The sequence below is a fragment of the Pinus tabuliformis genome, chromosome 1_2 (assembly GCF_031772625.1).
Source record: "Pinus tabuliformis cultivar Carrire ecotype Pingquan chromosome 1_2, CPIR1, whole genome shotgun sequence".
Classification (NCBI taxonomy): Eukaryota; Viridiplantae; Streptophyta; class Pinopsida; order Pinales; family Pinaceae; genus Pinus; species Pinus tabuliformis.
This window is the reverse complement of record NC_142298.1, coordinates 246741239-246759126: the sequence shown is the minus strand read 5'-3', so window position 1 is coordinate 246759126 and position 17888 is coordinate 246741239. Positions and strand designations below refer to the sequence as shown.

The following is a 17888-nucleotide window of genomic DNA, read 5'->3' as shown; positions in this document are numbered from 1 at the left end:
TTGAGGGTATGCAAGGTAGTAAGAGCACAGATACACTTATAAATATGCCAAGACTATTAGCCCAGACTTCATGCCAATACTGTGTCCTCATTTGCAGTCCTCTCTGCTTCATCCATCCAAGATTTACTAGGTATGCCGAGAATGAGATCTCTGCTCCATCCATTCGAGATCTGCACCTTTAGATCATGGGTATGCCGAGAATCACTGTCATCACCGAGATTCATTTTATGGTAATGCCGAGACAGTATGCCGAGAGTGCAGATCTAGCTACTGTTGCTCATTATGTCGAGGTTGCTACAGGGATACCACCGATATATATATATATATATATATATATATATATATATATATATATAGATATATATATATATAGATATATATATATATATATATCAAGACCATTGAGAGATCAATCCATCCGAGATCTATTTCACTGTAATGTCGAGATTGTCATCACACGAATTATGTTTGTGCCGAGAATGTATCTAGCCCAGAACTCAAATCAATGTTGCGTCCTCGTCCGAAGTCATTCCTGCTCCATGCATCCGAGGTCATGACTGCACCTAATACCCAACCGAGGTGCAATCAAACCCTAATGTGGATTTGCTCCTTCATGCGAAATTTCAGAGGAATGCGAGAACTCCTTGTTATATTTTCGCTGACCCTAGACGGGTATTTATAGTGTTGAGCCACCTATATTGAGCCGACGTGAATTCATGAACCGACATGTCATTTGACCAAGCCGACATGACTGCTATTTATTTATTTAATTCAATATTGAAGCCGACTTGATGAGTTTTGTATCGATTTGCTTGCAGACTTCTTGAGCATGCCAATGGAGGATTATTCTTGGTCTTGGAGGGCTGCTTTGACATAAATACATTTTACATAGGCTCTTAAAGAGCTTCTCTATGACATGACTCTTTGACATAATAATAAAATCCTAAAGACATCAAGAAGAAGTCTTTTACCTAATGACACTTCTTGCTCATGAAACCCATGTAGCAAGATATATAAAAAATAATAATAATAATTTTATTCTCTTTATTACATCATTTACAAAGATCATGTCATTATGAAAACCGAACCTAGTTACACTTTCTTCAACATCTTAGTCCCACCCGGATAGATTACCCTGGTCCGGAATCTAGTCCATGGCACTGAGTGTGTTGAACTCTTCGTAATTCATCTTAAGATTTTCCATGTACCTCTGTAAATAGGGGTAATTATCAATATATCCCTAGTTAAGACTTAAGAGGGAGTGTTGAAGAATGTAACTAATATCGATCTTCATAATTGTATATATTTATCAAAAGAAAGAAAAGGAAATTTTATTTTTAAATAAATTGACTTATTAAAGCATTGGTTTCATGATTGAGTCAATTGTTTTTAGGTCAAAGGCTCCATTGAAGGCCTCTAGGGTTCATGTCAAGTGTCATTGTCCATGTCACAATGTAAAGAAGCCTTCTTGGGAATTATTTGTCAAGAAAGAAACTTATTTTAATATAAAATAGGTCAATTAGGCCTCCTCCACCAAGTCGGCCTCAAGGAAGGACAAGTCAGCCTCAACAAGGGAATTCGACCTTACCAACTCACTATATATTGGAGCAACTCGACTCATTTGGAAGATCATCTCACACAAGTTCGAATTATAGTAACTGGAAGCAGTAAAAGTGTGAAATTCATGAAGGAAGAAGGAAAAGGCTAGCGAAGGAGAAGGAGGTCATTATTTTGCTAAGGAAGTCGAAATTCTCCCTCTCTTATCTCACAAGTGAGAAGGAACTGAAGCTATTGGAGGGTCAAAATCACAGTCTTGAAGCTAGGTCGAAATTCTGATGCAGTAGGGTCGAAAATTTGTCCTTGATGCAGTATTGAAGCAGGGTTGATGCAATATCATTGCAGTTGATCTTTGAAGGTTGGAAGAACAGTTTAAGGGCTGACTTGGTGGAGGAGGAAGGTCTCTTGGTCTAGGATCTAGGTCTATCTGATTTGAATTACTGAAGGAAAAGTTCTTGACTGGGTTTTCCCTCATATAGGGGTCTTGCCCTAGTTGTGCACCTACTTCTAGTGTCCTTGATCTTCGTGTTTTGGTTTTGGTAATTACTTGATGAACAAAGATAAAAGAAGAACTTAAGAAAGATAACAATAACTTAAGGAAATCACAAGCAATTATCAACAAGAGAAAATATTTCTGCCTTTCTAATTTTCTAACAAGAGTGAGGTTATGGAATTTCCAAATTTCTACTCCACTTTTACTTTTCTTTCAATTGGCTCCAATTCATACTAATGTTAAAGTGGAACTTGGAATGTTAAAAACATTCTTCTCTGTTTTGTATTGACTCCTCTCTCCCTCTGCTTTGTATTGATTTCAAAGTGAAGGCTTAGAATTTATTATACTCTGTTTTGTGCTAACTCCACTTCTATGTTGCAGGAAACAACCCTAAGCCTAACATATCAGTACCGGAAATGCCATTGAAACACATTGGTCGTATCGTGTGGCATTTCACAATTTGGAAACGCTGTATGGTATGGCCAGTAATGTTTTAGCCCAATTCCACCACGTTTCAATGCAAACCCACACAAGCATCCAAGAAGGGAATGCAACCCTTATATGGCCAAAAACAGTTAAATTTATCATTGCATTTTACTTTAATTCACTCCACAAACTAATTAACCCAAATTTACATTCATTTCAAAATAAAAACAAAAACAAAAAAAATCTCTATAAAACCTAATAGCCTCCTTTCAATAAAAAAGAACACTTCTTTCACTCATTCCTCACACATTCTTCAGCAACAGGAGCTTCCTACATAAGCAACAAGCATTTTACTTGTGTTTTGGAGCATTGGAAGTAAGATTTGGTGCATTTCCAGCAAGAGGACAATTGTGGGCAAGAGGAAGAAGGATGTGGGTAGCAAATTTGTTTGGTGAGTGGATTTATTTACTGTTGTTGCAGCGTTCATGGCTTCTCAAAGTGGTATTTCTAGTGCCCCTGGAGCTTCTCAAGCAAACAGACAACAAGAGTACTCTCCTCTTTGGAAGTATCTTACCAAACTCAAACAAATGGGTGGTGGGGGTTCATACAATTTATGTAAAATTGATTGGACCTTCAAGGGCTCTTACACAAGAGTCAAGGCTCACACTTTGGATAAAGAGCTAAAGGGTGTTGAGGTTTGTTCACATACTAAAAATATTGAGGTGTGAGCTACATTTAAGAGAAAGAAAGATGATGTTCAAAGGTTGAAGGATCAAAGATGCAAAATTGGTATAGGTGGCACTAGCACTCCTCTCACGTGTGCTAGCAACAGACCCGTTACCCACCAAAAGTGGGTACCCCTAGGAGAGCTTTTCTCCTATTCATGTTCTTCCAGTCGGTAGCCAACAGCCACCTTGTAGTCAATGTGATGTGCCACTTTATCTTCGCCACCTGCATCAGTTGTATGTTTCCTCACCCATTTGTCAAGAGCACATGTTAGAAGGTGGGCAATCTGACCGAAAATGTATGTTTTTCACTATCCAATCAGGTGTTTATGCTTGTTTTTCGGCACGGATTATTGGGTGACTTGGAAGAAGGAAAGGCTTTGACCATGGTTTTGTTCCCTTACAGGGTTGTGTGCTAGCAATAGACCTGTTACCCACCAAAAGTGGGTACCCCTAGGAGAGCTTTTCTCTTATTCATCTTCTTCCAGTCGGCAGCCGGTAGCCCTTGACAGCCACCTTGTAGCCGATGTGATGTGCCACTTTATCTCCGCCACCTACATCAATTGTATGTTTCCTCACCCATTTGTCAAGAGCACATGTTAGAAGGTGGGCAGTGCGAACCCAAAGTTATGTTTTTCATTGTACAATCAGGTGCTTATGCTTGGTTTTCATTTGGGCATTTAGGCATAAATTATTGGGTAACTTGGTAGAAGGAAGGGCTTTGACCATGGTTTTGTTCCCTTACCTTAAATGGGGAGTTAATCTTTAATCCTAGTCCCATGGGATCTCCCCTATTGGCATATGGCTTTACGAAGGGCACTACTTAGGAAATCCCAATTTTGGTAGTGTGGTCCCGTTTTCCCATTCCATATTATCTCTTCACCCCGCGCATTACAAGCCCTATTCACTTTCTCCCTTCTTTGGGTCTATAGGGCGCTGGCACACCCCTCCCCTTGTCCACATATCTAGGTCGAGCTTGGAAACATTGCCCCGTAGGTTGATGCAGCTAAAAGAAAGTTAAAAGCATATCATGGCCACAAGCAAGAAACAAAAGGAAAAGAAAATCATAAAATGCAAAAGATGGTCAGAACATTAGATAAAGCACATGGGCAAAATCCAAGCATGAGCTCTACCCCTTATCATTATGGTCATCACCTTGGTTCCTAGGGCCAATGATTGCCCCATCACATCATACAAAGAACCCATGCATGTCCCAACCTTGGTGAGCGATAATGTTAAAATTGGCAACCAGGGAAAAACTTCATGTGGGTCATTTTATTCATGGTTGATAATATTTTTATTAGATTCCTCTCGTCGAGAGGTGTAGGATTGATATAAAGATCATCCGATTCCGATAAGTATTCCTGGAGATATGAATTTATTTTGATTATGGAATTATTATCAAGCCGACCTACAACTCATGTAGGCTCAGAAGCCCAACAGTCGCATCTATTCACCCACCAACGTTGTGTATAAATATAAGAGGACTTTTCCTCATTTGGACTCACTCATCTCATCACATCTCTCTCTCTCTACTGCGCAGATTTGAGTCTCTTCTCTACTGCGCTGAAATGGGTCTCTCTCTCTCACACATGTGAAGCCGGAAGCTGTTGAATTTGAAGCTGCAACTGCAGAAGTAAAGATTGACTTGCGTGGCCTAGAAGATCTCCTCATCTGAACTGCGTTGTAGGTTCATCTGAACCTCCTCTGGAAGCCGAAACTTTTGGTGGTGGAATGAAGTCAATCCGACGGTCGGTTTGTGAGATATGGTCTGCCCTAGTTTGATAATGAAGCTGCTAATGCTGATGCTACTGATCTAGGGTTTGCTACTGCTGATATGAATCAGATTTATTGTACTATTTCTCTCTGCTAAATTATTGAAGATAAAAGAAGATTTGATCAAAGGGTTTCCCCACACATTGTGGGGTTTGTCCCTAGCTAGCCGCCACATCTTGTGTCTCTTGTCTTGGCTTCAAGGTTGCACGAAACGGGGAAACGGGTACGAGTTTTCGAAACGGGAAGCGATACGAAACGCGACCTCCCCAAATTTTGGAAACGGGGAAACGCGAATATATATATATATATTAGGAATTTAAGAAATATGTGCAATCATAAAGCATATATGATACATTCTAATTTATTACATTATGATAAAATTGTCAATTGTCAATGCATAGACTATAAGTATCTAAATTTACATCACATTTACTCATGAATAATCACATAATGAAAATAGAAATATCCAAAATCAGCCACGAGAAATTTCTAATTTTTTGTCTCGTGGTTGATTGGGAGTCTCCTCCTACATAGTCGAATGACCTTAGTGCTCTTGATTAAATACAAGTTTCATACCCTAGTACCCTACATTCTCTTGATTATTGGGAGTCTCCCCTGCATAGAGGGCTTTGTTCTCTCGATTAAATACAAGTTCCATACCCTAGTACATTTTAAAATCCAATGGAAACATTGAAATCCCCCCAATCCTGAAATCCTGAAAAACAGATAAGTCTGCTGAATTTTGAGTAAGATCTAAAATTCTACTTTCTCCATATGAAATCCAATGACGGCGAAACCACTCTCAAACATCCTGAGTCATTTCATGGTAATGTTAAAAATTTAAGTAAAAGGATGAAAATGAAAAATAAAGGAGAATATCACTTTTACTTTAAGAATTTAACATTACCATGAACTGCATATCAACACTAGGGCAAACAAATGTAAGAGATCTACATTAGAAAAAAAAAATTAAAAAACAAATGTTTTTTTTGGGGAAACGTGGCCGTACGGCCGGAAACGCGTTTCCAGGCCGTACGATACGGGGAAACGCGTTTCGTTTCGTTTCCCCTGGCGAAACGCCCCCTAGGGCCACGTTTCCTGCAACTTAGCTTGGCTTGTTTTCTGTCGATCGTTTAATGTTCTTCTGCACTTTACTTTATGTACATGTGATTGCTAATCTGTGGAATATAATAAGAAAAAGAAGTAAATTGTTATAAGCATAGAACATACCATAACTTAACATGGTATCAGAGCTGAGGTGAAGACAAAGCCCGAGCAAGAGCAAGAGCAATCATTGAAGAGAAGATTGGCAAGGCTATCCTAAAAGAACTATGGGGTCCTCAACACTCTTTCCTGCCGAAGACAAGCTCCGTGAGAAAGCTGACTATCACGGATGGAAGATGTCTATCGATCTAACCCTTGAAGATCAAGGAGTGCTGGACCATGTAAGAGGCAATATTGTTGAGCCTTCATCAAATGCATGTGCTGCTGCCTGGAACAAATGGAAAAATGGAGAAGTCAAAACAAAGAAGATCATCCGGGACTCTATCGACAAGCGCTTGGTGGCCTACATCTCTGATCTAGACACCTCCAAGGAAACCTACGACAGACTGGTGAGTTTATTTAAAGTTAATGATGCAAATCAAGTTTTGTTTCTTAGAAATAAGTTGAGGGAAATCAAGAAGGGTAAAGATGAAAGTATGCAAGCATACTTCTTAAGAATCACCGAGATCAAGAACGATCTCCTATCTATTGGGGAAACTATTACTAACAGAGAAATGGCACTCACAACTCTTGGAGGATTGCCATTTGAATGGTATGTGTTCAGGACTACTCTTCTGAACAATAATGTAATTCCTAGTTTCGAGGAATTAATGGCTAGATGCATTCAAGAACAAACAAGGGTAGAAGAGCAGGAAATGCCCTTGCCTAAAGGTCCTCCTGCTGCTTTTTCTTCTCATGCTAAGAAAATAAATAATTCTGGGTCTAAATCAAAAGGAAAGGTTGGACCTAAGGGTGGAAGAAAAGGATAATGTTACATCTGCGATAAAGCAGGTCAGTATGCAAGGGAGTGCCCTGATAGAAAGGACTCACAACGGGACAATGATCAAAATCCCTCTGATGGCAAATCAAAGGAATGACAAATTCAACAGCAAAGGTAAGAGGGGAGCTGGGGATCGAGGAAGAGGACAACCATTCAAGAAGGCTAGAAAGTCTAGGATGTATTAAATGCACCTGACCTCAAAAAGAACCTAGTGTCCATCTCAGGAACGGAGGACAAAGGCTACAAGGTAACCTTCAGCGATGGCAAGGTATGTATATGGAAAAATAATGTTAAAGATGCCTTTACTCTTGGGTTTAGTGTTGATTCATTATATCAGGTCGATGGAAGTCTGCTAGGTGTCATGTCTTATGACACATCTCTTCAGTCTGAACTTTGGCATTAGAGGTTTGCCCCCCTTCATTATAAAGCTATACTCGGTGTAAGACAAATGATGACAGGGATGCCCGAATTCTGAGTAGAGAAAGAAGGTGTATGTCCATGATGTGCCGAACGAAAGCTCAAAAGGGGACCATTCCCCTCAAGCCAAAGCAAGACCTCCTATATATTACAATTGGTTCACTCAGGCATACCAGGGGTTGGCATTAAGAGGGAGACTACTACACCACATACTCCTGAGCAGAATGGTGTAAGAACCACACGATGATGGACGCTGTTCGGGCCATGCTACATGATCAAAGACTTCCGAAGTTTCTATGGGCTAAAACTACAATCACCGCCGTATATGTACAAAATCAATGCCCTCATCAAGCATTGGGTTCCAAGACTCCTGAAGAAAAGTTCACCGCAAGGTGAACAATCTTCTGACTTTGAGGAGCTCTCAAGAAGCCGACACCAGGGAACCGAAAGAAAAGGATGATGAATCAATGCCTGATGTAGAAGAATCCATGGATCCGAAGTATCCTCATCCACATGAGCCTTCCTCTTCTAGGAAGAGGCCTTCATGGCTTAGGGGGATACTTGATGATGCTGAAGGACATGCTGCACCCTGAGGAACCTTCCATCAAGTAAGAAACTTAACAGGTATCAGGGATACCTGACAATCATGAGCACGATCATACAAAATGAACCTTTATCATTCTCAGATGTCATCAAGCATTAACTATGGAAGGATGCTATGACCATAGAATATGAGTCTATTATGGAGAATGATGTCTGGGAAGTAGTTCCCACACACTGGACAAGACAGTTGTTACTTCAAAATGGCTTTACAAGATAAAGCATGCAGCAAATGGAAGTATGGAAAAGTATAAGGTTCATTTTGTTGCTCGTGGTTTATCCCAGAAGAGAGGTATAGACTATGATATTTGCACCTGTTTCCAGATATACGACCATCCGCTTGATCATAGCCCTTGTGGCTTCACAAGGATGGAACCTACATCAGATGGATGTTAAGACCGTGTTCTTGCACGGCTCGATCAAAGAAGAGGTCTACGTGGAGCAACCCGAAGGATTTGAGATTTATGATCGAAAATATCATGTATGCAAGTCGAAGAAAGCTATCTATGGGCTGAAGCAAGGACCCCGAGCATGGTATGAGAGGATCGATAGCTACTTGATGAAGTTGGGATTCACTAGGAGTGAAGCCGATCCTAACCTTTACTTTAAGGTTGAAGATGACAAGCCTCTCATACTGGTGTTGTATGTGGATGACCTCTTTCTAACAGGTGCAAACCCTCTCATTCACAAATGTAAGAGGGAGATGACTTCTGAATTTGAAATGAAGGACCAAGGACTTGAAGTGTGGCAGAAGCCAAGGGAAATTTTCCTATCTCAAGGAAAATATGTGGTAAATATATTGGAAAGATTCGGTATGATGGACTGCAAGACTATGACTACCTCGAGGATCTTAACTCTTAGAAGTTATATGGTAGTGATGTCGGACCAGACTTGGGAAATGCCTCTGAGTTTCAAAAACTCATTCGCATTGATGTTCTTGGTGAACCTCTGTCCGAACATATGTTTTGCAGTTAGCATTGTGAGCTCATATTTGGTTGAGCCTCACTGGATTGATGCCAGGAATCTTCTGAGATGTCTTCAAGACATAATCTCTCATGGATTAAGATACACTGCCGGAGATGTGAGACTACTTGGATATACTGATGTTGATTGGGAAGGCAGTGTGGTGGACCGTAAGAGCACTTCCGGGTGTTGTTTCACCTTGGGATCTGCTTCGATATCCTGGATGAGCAGGAAGCAGAAGTCGGTGGCTTTGAGCACCGCCAAAGCAGGATATATTGTTGCTAGCATAACCTCGTGTGAGGTAGTCTGGTTGCGAAAGCTCTTCAGTGAGCTGTTTGGATTTACATTGAATACCACTGTGATTCTCTATAACAACCAGAGGTGGGATTCGATTATTGAGGAATCTCGTATTCGTCGATTGCTCCAGCAGATAGACATCATCTTGGATATGGTAAGTTGATAAGCAAGGAGGCTCCATCGCATTAAGATGATGTACAGGTTGATACACCTTGTCAAAGCCCCGAGGAAAGATCTAATCTGTGATTTTCCCAAACGACTTGGAGTCTGTAAGAAACCCTTGTACAAGGGTCCTGCATGTTGCATACATTGAGCTCTGGGAGCTCTGAGGGCTTGCGGTTATTACTGGAGCAACATACGACCACAGGGTGACTCACCCTCCCCTGGTGGTGCACACTGGAACAAGATGATTCGCTCTCTTGTGGGACAAGATGATTCGTTCTCTTGTGGAACAGGATGATTCGCTCTCCTGTGTAGCAGGATGATTAGTCTCCTGTGAGGCCTGGATTGATGTGTTCTCCATGGCGATTGTAGCAGGATTGATGTGTTCTCCTGTGAGGCCTGGATTGATGTGTTCTCCATGGCAATCGTAGCAGGATTGATGTGTTCTCCTGTGAGGACAGGATTGATTAGTTCTCCTGTCGAGGCATCCTACCCATGCAGTTTGGGACTCATGGGAAGTACCTCTCATCTGATCAATGAGCAGGGAAATGAAGTTAGGGACCATAGTAGTACCGACGGACGCATCGTTGTAACTACCGTACTCCCTACGCTAGGATGACCTCCATTGATCTGGGATCAATGATACTGGTCTGGGACCAGTGGTAGGATTTGTACCATACTATGAAGCTGACTTCGGGTCGGTTGAGACTGGTCTGGGATCAGTGGTACATACTCTGAGACTGACTTTGAGTCAGTGGAGGATGATATTGGTCTGGGACCATTGGAGTTGTACTCACTATGACGCTGACTTTGGATTGGTTGAGACTGGTCTGGGACCAGTGGTACATACTCTGAGACTGACTTTGAGTCAGTATGATACATCCTCGACCATTTCTTCTTCTTCATAGTTCGGACAAAAGCAGAGCAGAACAGAACAATGCAAGAGCATAGCAGAACAGAGCAAAACAGTATAGATCAGTGCAGGCAGAACAAGACAAAGCAGAACAGGCAGAATAAAGCAGAGCAGGGCAAGGGTCAGGCTGTACAGGGCAGTGCATTTGATGGATGAATATTAACGACCGATAGACAGATTGCAGATGAAGTTCTCCATGGTTGAGAGGGAGTGTTAAAATTGGCAACCAGGGCAAAACTTCATGTGGGTCATCTTATTCATGGCTGATAATATTTTTATTAGATTCCTCTCGTCGAGAGGTGTAGGATTGATATAAAGATCATCCGATTCCGATAAGTATTCATGGAGATATGAATTTATTTTGATTATGGAATTATTATCAAGCCGACCTACAACTCATGTAGGCTCAGAAGCCCAACAGTCGCATCTATTCACCCACCAACGTTGTGTATAAATATAAGAGGACTTTTCTTCATTTGGACTCACTCATCTTATCACATCTCTCTCTCTCTACTGCGCAGATTTGAGTCTCTTCTCTACTGCGCTGAAATGGGTCTCTCTCTCTCACACATGTGAAGCCGGAAGCTGTTGAATTTGAAGCTGCAACTGCAGAAGTAAAGATTGACTTGCGTGGCCTAGAAGATCTCCTCATCTGAACTGCATTGTAGGTTCATCTGAACCTCCTCTGGAAGCCAAAACTTTTGGTGGTGGAATGAAGTCAATCCGACGGTCGGTTTGTGAGATATGGTCTGCCCTAGTTTGATAATGAAGCCGCTAATGCTGATGCTACTGATCTAGGGTTTGCTACTGCTGATATGAATCAGATTTATTGTACTATTTCTCTCTGCTAAATTATTGAAGATAAAAGAAGATTTGATCAAAGGGTTTCCCCACACATTGTGGGGTTTGTCCCTGGCTAGTCGCCACATCTTGTGTCTCTTGTCTTGGCTTGTTTTCTGTCAATCGTTTAATGTTCTATCTGCACTTTACTTTATGTACATGTGATTGCTAATCTGTGGAATATAATAAGAAAAATAAGTAAATTGTTATAAGCATAGAACATACCATAACTTAACAGATAAAATGCCCAACCTTTAAGGGGGTAATAATTGTTATACATCATTCACAGCATGCTCTCATTCCCTGAAGCTTTGGGCAATAATACAAAGAAAAATCATGAAAAAGCAAAAGGAAAGTAAAGAGGGGTGGAAAAACAAAGGTTGGGGTAACTCATGCTTCCATGATTGCTCCCTCCTGACATCTGTACACCCAATATGCATACTTCCTCATTATTGGTACCCCTTTGCCCATGGCATTTGGCCCTGAGACCACTTTATCACCATTATGTTCCATCATTATTCACATGCCACCTATTGATTGAAGGATGTATCGGGGACATGTCTTTTCCCTTAAGCATTGGGAACACCCAATATGGTCATCTATTAGCCACTCCTACCTAGGGAGGTAACACTATTACGTGATCAAAGCCCCAAATTTGGAAGAGAAGCCCAATATGAAATCTCATTTTTCCCTTGGTTAACAAGCTTAGTTCACATGATGCACTAATGATTAATTGTAGCTAATGGTGAAGATGCAACACTGGGCATTGTGTGTGACTAGCAAGGCATTTTCATCATGAGTTGGGCAACTTAACTAGGGCTCAGGTCCACTAGAGGAGTATTATGACACCCTACAGGTGAAGCATTGAGAGCCATGAGACTCTTATCACTTGCAGAGCATCACTCCATTCCATGGGAACCTACAGCACCCCACCAGTATGTGCTTTGCCCCACATTATTCATGAGATGATTGTAACGAAAAAAGTTCGTATACGCATCAAAATACTCAGGAAGGCACTTGGACCAACGTGCCCCCTGTCAATTTTGCAGTATATATGGGTTTTGGCAATTGATCTAAGGCACAGATGACATTTGTATCACCCCTTAACACATGGGAGGGCTAGCACCATCCTCTAAGCCCTCAACGTTGGAGAAAAATCAATTTATCCTATCACCAGGAGACCCATTTTGTGCCCCAAACACAAAAATGGGGTCCACGGGATGATTTGCATGGAGATTTAGGGGTCAACCCCTAGATCCAAATTTTTGGAGCCATCTACACTTGACTTGGCACTAGAGGAGCCCAACGCATGCCCTAGAAGGGCCTACACATGCATGACATCAGCATTTCGACCTCTTTTGTGGGTTATTTCTTGTGTTTATATTGGCTATGAGGTTGGCTTGTAACCTTACCTCATATCAAGCCCATTATTTTACAATTTAAGGGTATTTAGGCTAAAATTAGAGATCATTAGACATGTATAGATTGGACAGAGATTATTCTAATCTCTCATTGTCATCACTTGGAGAATTTAGACCTGTAAAAGAATTCACACTTGTTTCCTTCTTTGTTATTGGAGTATCTTGGATGCATTTCGATGTGTGGAAGTTATTTTGGATTTTCTTTAGAGCTATTTCTTTGATGAATGGATGGATATACTACACGTTATCTTGTAAGTACTTATTGATGAAGATTTTCATTTTGAGATTGTCTAATGTATGGAATTGTTGCTTCTATATTTTGCTAATTTGTGCCCTAATTTGTCGAAAGTTAATTTTAAAAGGCCATATAGTTGAGAATTGCATATGTTACTCATTGTATAGCATGTAATGAATGTTCCTAGTGGAAGAATTCTTATAACTCTACATCAAACTCCATTTATCATTGAGTGGGTAAATGTTGGAATTTTGATACCTTGGGGATCAAATTCCAGCCTCCTTAGCAACAAATTAGGCATATCTATGCATCCTTGACCCCATATGCCCAAAGGACAAGGCACTAGTCCAAGTCTTTGGTGATCAATCTTAAACTTTCTCCACAATTTTCTCCTCTCAAATTCGGTCCTATTAAGGCTGGGACAAAAATCTAGGGCTTGGAGCCAAATTTTAGGGAAGAGGCTTTTTGGGGATTTGAGAGCCTAAACATCAAGTGATAGGTCTAGGCTACCTAACCTATCAATTTGGTGGACACCCACTCAAATTTTGTCCATAAATCTCTTGCCCTAGGTGTTGCTCTAAGAGGGAAAGTTTACACCATCATCTTTGATTGTTGACGTGATGGAAAAAAAATAAAAATATTCTCAAATTTATTGTCTCTTGTCCTAGGGACGCTATGTTCCTTGAAAGTGTTGATGTATCTTACAAAGTCAAGAATGCGCAATTGTTATGTGATTTCATAAAGTATATTGTTTCGAAGGTGGGAATAGAGCATGTTCTGCAAATTGTTACCGACAATGCTTCCATTTATGCCATTGCTGGTTGACTTCTAGAACAATAACCCACAAATTTTCCAACCCTAAATGCAACCAATTGTATGGACCTGATTTTAGAGGATATCTAGGGAAGATTGCATTGGTAAAATCTATTGTGATAAAGCCAAATCGATAACCAAAATTATTTATAATTATGCAACATAAGGAAACATGCAAAAAACCAATGAGCTAGCATGCCCTAGTATCAGTTAACCCTCAAACAAACTTCATTTTGCAAACCTTATGTACGCAAGAGAATAATCTCAAAAGATAGTACGTCAGGCTAGAATGGATGAAGTTAAAAAGTACAAGAAAAGGACACATAAACCTGGCTTTTTGGCATTGTTATTCAGTTCTTATTTTAGGAAGGATGCTAATGAAGTTGTAAGTGATTTAGATCCATAGGACAAAGCTTTGAAAATGGTAGATGGAAATAAACCACCTACGGGCTTTATTTAAGAGACCATAGAAAGGACCAAGAAGGCAATTCAGAAACATAAGGACAAAATGAGGAGGAACGCAAGTTTATTTTAGACATTATTGATTACACGTGGCAGCCTCAGTTGGCTCCTTGAATGCCTGATACAATCTTAACCTAGTCCTTCATTGACAACACAGGTTATGGGATGACTATACCAATGCACATGGAAAGAAGATTTTGTAGTAGTAAAAGCTATACCAAGATGTTACAAGATAGGTGGATCCAGCTGTTGCTTCACATAATACAGCGGGCAGAGGAAGAGGGGAAGACCAAACAAGCAACCATACTAACCCCGCAACTCCAGATGTATAAGAATGATGACTACTATTTGTTTATGATTGCCAGCTTCAACCCAAAAGAATGTCTTACCAGGCAGCCCCTTTTGCCTTTTCCTATTTCATTAATTTGTTACCCTTGGATGTTGTTCTAACTTCATTTTAAAATTTAGAATTATAACCTATAAGTCCATGCAATATGCAAGGTGTGTCATGGGAGAACTTTGATACCCATACACCCCTTTGCAGACGACTACTACCCATGTTTTGAGAAAATAGTATGTGTATATATATCAAATAGCAGTTTCAAAACATTGATTTTGCCATGGTCATTTAAGCAAGCTAGATATGAATACTAATGACTTAAATGCTGCTCACCTGGAGACCCGTCTTTGCTTTGAAGGGACTCTCGTGAAAGAGCGGTTTGAATTTGGTCGCAGCTGGTTACCTAAAGTCTCAGCCTTGTAGGGTGTAGTAACAGCATTCCACTTACACGGCGTGGATGAGTACACACTTAACGAATTCCCCAGCGAAAACGCCATGCCCAGACGAGTGAAGTCCGGAAAAGGCTTCTACAGTCTATAACTGGGTGTCCCTCATCCACACATACGACTACAATGTCCAAACTTTGGATGACACACCTCTGTCGATCCGGCCCATGCAGAGTGTATGTAGGAAGCAATGAAAATGAAGAGATGGAGGCTTTCCTGGGATGCGAAATATCCGAATGAAGAGAGATATGGATGCTTTCCTTGGTTGCGCATAAATATCCGAATATGTTGATGCCTTCTGTTCTCGTCATACCCTTAAGAATCGCAAAACTTGAGAAATAGGTTTGTAGCTTTTGGGCTTCCGCTGCTTGCCACGTAGATCACTATAGGCCGCTCTTGGAATATATTTGGCTGCCATTATTATAAGGTTGATTTGTGGTGAATATCGACTCCGTGTGGGATGATGATGCTTATGTGTTGAAGTGCAGTAAGCAATATGGCTTATAAGTCTTTAAAAGCAATTATGTAAGGCGTTGATTTTGTAAATGCCGTTGTCTACATATTCCACGTGTGTTTAATTTATTTTTAAGGGTGGAAATAGATTTTACATTATTAAAATTTTCAAAATTTTCCTATAATTTTCATTATTTTTCAAACAAAATGATAACTTTAATTTATTTTTAACGGTGGAAATAGATTTTACTTTATTAAAAAATTCAAAATCTTTTTATAATTTCCATTATTTCCCAAACAAAATGGTAACTTTTAAAATATTTTGTAATTATGGTTTTTTAAATTAATGGTATAAGAATTTTAAAATATTTTTTCAGTTTAAAAATGTTATTAAATATTCAATAATTTAAAATAGGTAGAAAGATTTTGATGGAAATTTTTGGAAACAATGTTCTTTTATATTAAAATGTTTAGGTTGAAAGTCACTCACCTCAACGAATGGAAGAGATATGGAAAATTAGATTGTACATAAAAATAAAAAAAATAAAATCAATAATTATAATTATTAATTATTAAACTAGCCTAGATTTATTTTGACTTCAGGTGTGTCAAGCACTAAGAGGGATTAAATCTCTCAAGTTGCAAATCTCTTACCAAACTTGAAGAAAGATTTACACCTGAAGAAATTTGATGCTTCTTAACTCGTAATAAATCTTGAGTGAAGATAAATATAAATTGGTTATTAAAAATTTATAAAGAAAAAAATAAACAATTTACTTAAAAATAATATATTTCGTAACTAAAATAATCAAATGTAAAGATAACAACAACTCCTCACATTATTACATTTAAATTTATAAATAATATATGAATTAAACATAGAGAATGCATTTACATTTATTGGAAAACACTTCGGTAAGCATTTTGGTGAACCATGTAGTTAATAACAAATTATCACTATTACAGCATTAGTATTATACAGCGTGAGTGGCCCATACAGCTTGAGTGGGCCTAATGGTTAAGAGCATGTGTTTCTTCCTAAGAGGTCACAGGTTTAGGTTCAAAACCAGAGAGGGGTAGAGACTAGAGTATGTATGCCTTCATAGACTTAGTAGTCAAATCCTTGGGTGAAGGTGGGTCCCTTGTCCCACAAACAAGGGGATCTCATATTGATGAATTTGATGTCTAGCTTTGGCTTTGACCTTAAAATTGGATAGTAATAATTAAGTATCATAATTTTTCATTTTGTTTTCTTGAAAATTGATTTAGGAAATAAACCTTGGTTATAAAATAAAATTAATTAATCTATTAATTAATAAAACAAAATAAAATTTATTAGTTTATTAATTTTTATAAAAATAATATTAAAATTATTATTATCAAACAATTTTATATTATTTTTGTTAGAAATATTTTAGGATGCATTTATTTGTTTAAAAATATAATATAACATTTTTTTTAACCATGGATATTCACCCTCACTTTACCATGGATATTATTAACTTGTAAATAGGCATTGTGACGATACCATGGCTTATCAATACCAATCCATAACTCATTTCACAATCAAAATAATTTGACTTTATAACATTTTTTAATTAAATCTAAAAGAAAAAAGGTTATAGTTACTTTTGAGATATCTTTGAACTCTTTGTCCTCAACACTACTAAAAATATTATGTAGATATTCTAGAGAGAGCAAAGAGGGGGGGAGAGAAAGAGAGGGAAGAACAAAGACATAGAGAAATAGAGGTGGAGAGAGAGAGAGAGAGAGGAAGGAAGAGATAGAAGGCTTGAGAGAGAGAATGAGAGAGCCAGAGAGATAGGAGAGAGAAAGGGAAGAGAGGGGGTTACTTTTAGATGTAAAGTATATAATTTATTTGAGCCTTAAGCAATCCAAGCCTTATGTGACATGATTACCACTAGCAAGAGTTGTACAAAGACTCATGGACACATTATAATGTTCACACTTGTGCGAGTGCACGATAGTGTATCTAATGAATAGTTTAGTGGTAAATTATAAGCGACTTCAAAGTTGGAATAAACAATTAACTTGGTTTTTTTTAATATGTTTATGTATTTATGCTAAAGATAAAAACTAAAAATCTTATTTGTTTATGTAAACAAGTTTACATCCATCTTAATTTTGGAGGATCAAATCTCTTGAGGTGCAACCCTCTTTTAGAGTGAAAAAGGATTTTGATCCCTCTCATCACTTGGTAAATTTGGAGTTAAGATGGATCTAGGTTAATTTAATAACACAAAGGTGTTCAATCACCATGTAAGAAATAACACAAAATGACACAATTGATAATATATATGAAAATATCACTTTAAGATTCTTTTTTGTATTTAGAAAATATTGTGAGAAGCAAGACGACATTTTTCTAACTTTTCGTTTTACCTAAATGTAAAATTGCAAAAAAGATAGGATAAACCCACATCTAATGGTTCTTATAAAATTAATAGAAAGAAACATTAAACTTCTTAATAAAAAATAAAATGT

At 38.8% G+C, this 17888-nt stretch overlaps 1 protein-coding gene across 1 annotated transcript in view; it reads right to left on the bottom strand.

The window, feature by feature from the left end:
• The window catches only part of LOC149205295 (ubiquinol oxidase 4, chloroplastic/chromoplastic-like), a 462750-nt gene extending 447501 nt beyond the window's left edge, over positions 1-15249 (bottom strand). The window contains exon 1 of the mRNA XM_089394977.1: positions 14818-15249. Within this exon, the coding sequence (XP_089251103.1) occupies positions 14818-14981 (164 nt within the window). The 5' untranslated portion in view covers positions 14982-15249. The remainder of the gene's footprint in view (positions 1-14817) is intronic.
• Between the last annotated feature and the right edge of the window lie 2639 nt (positions 15250-17888).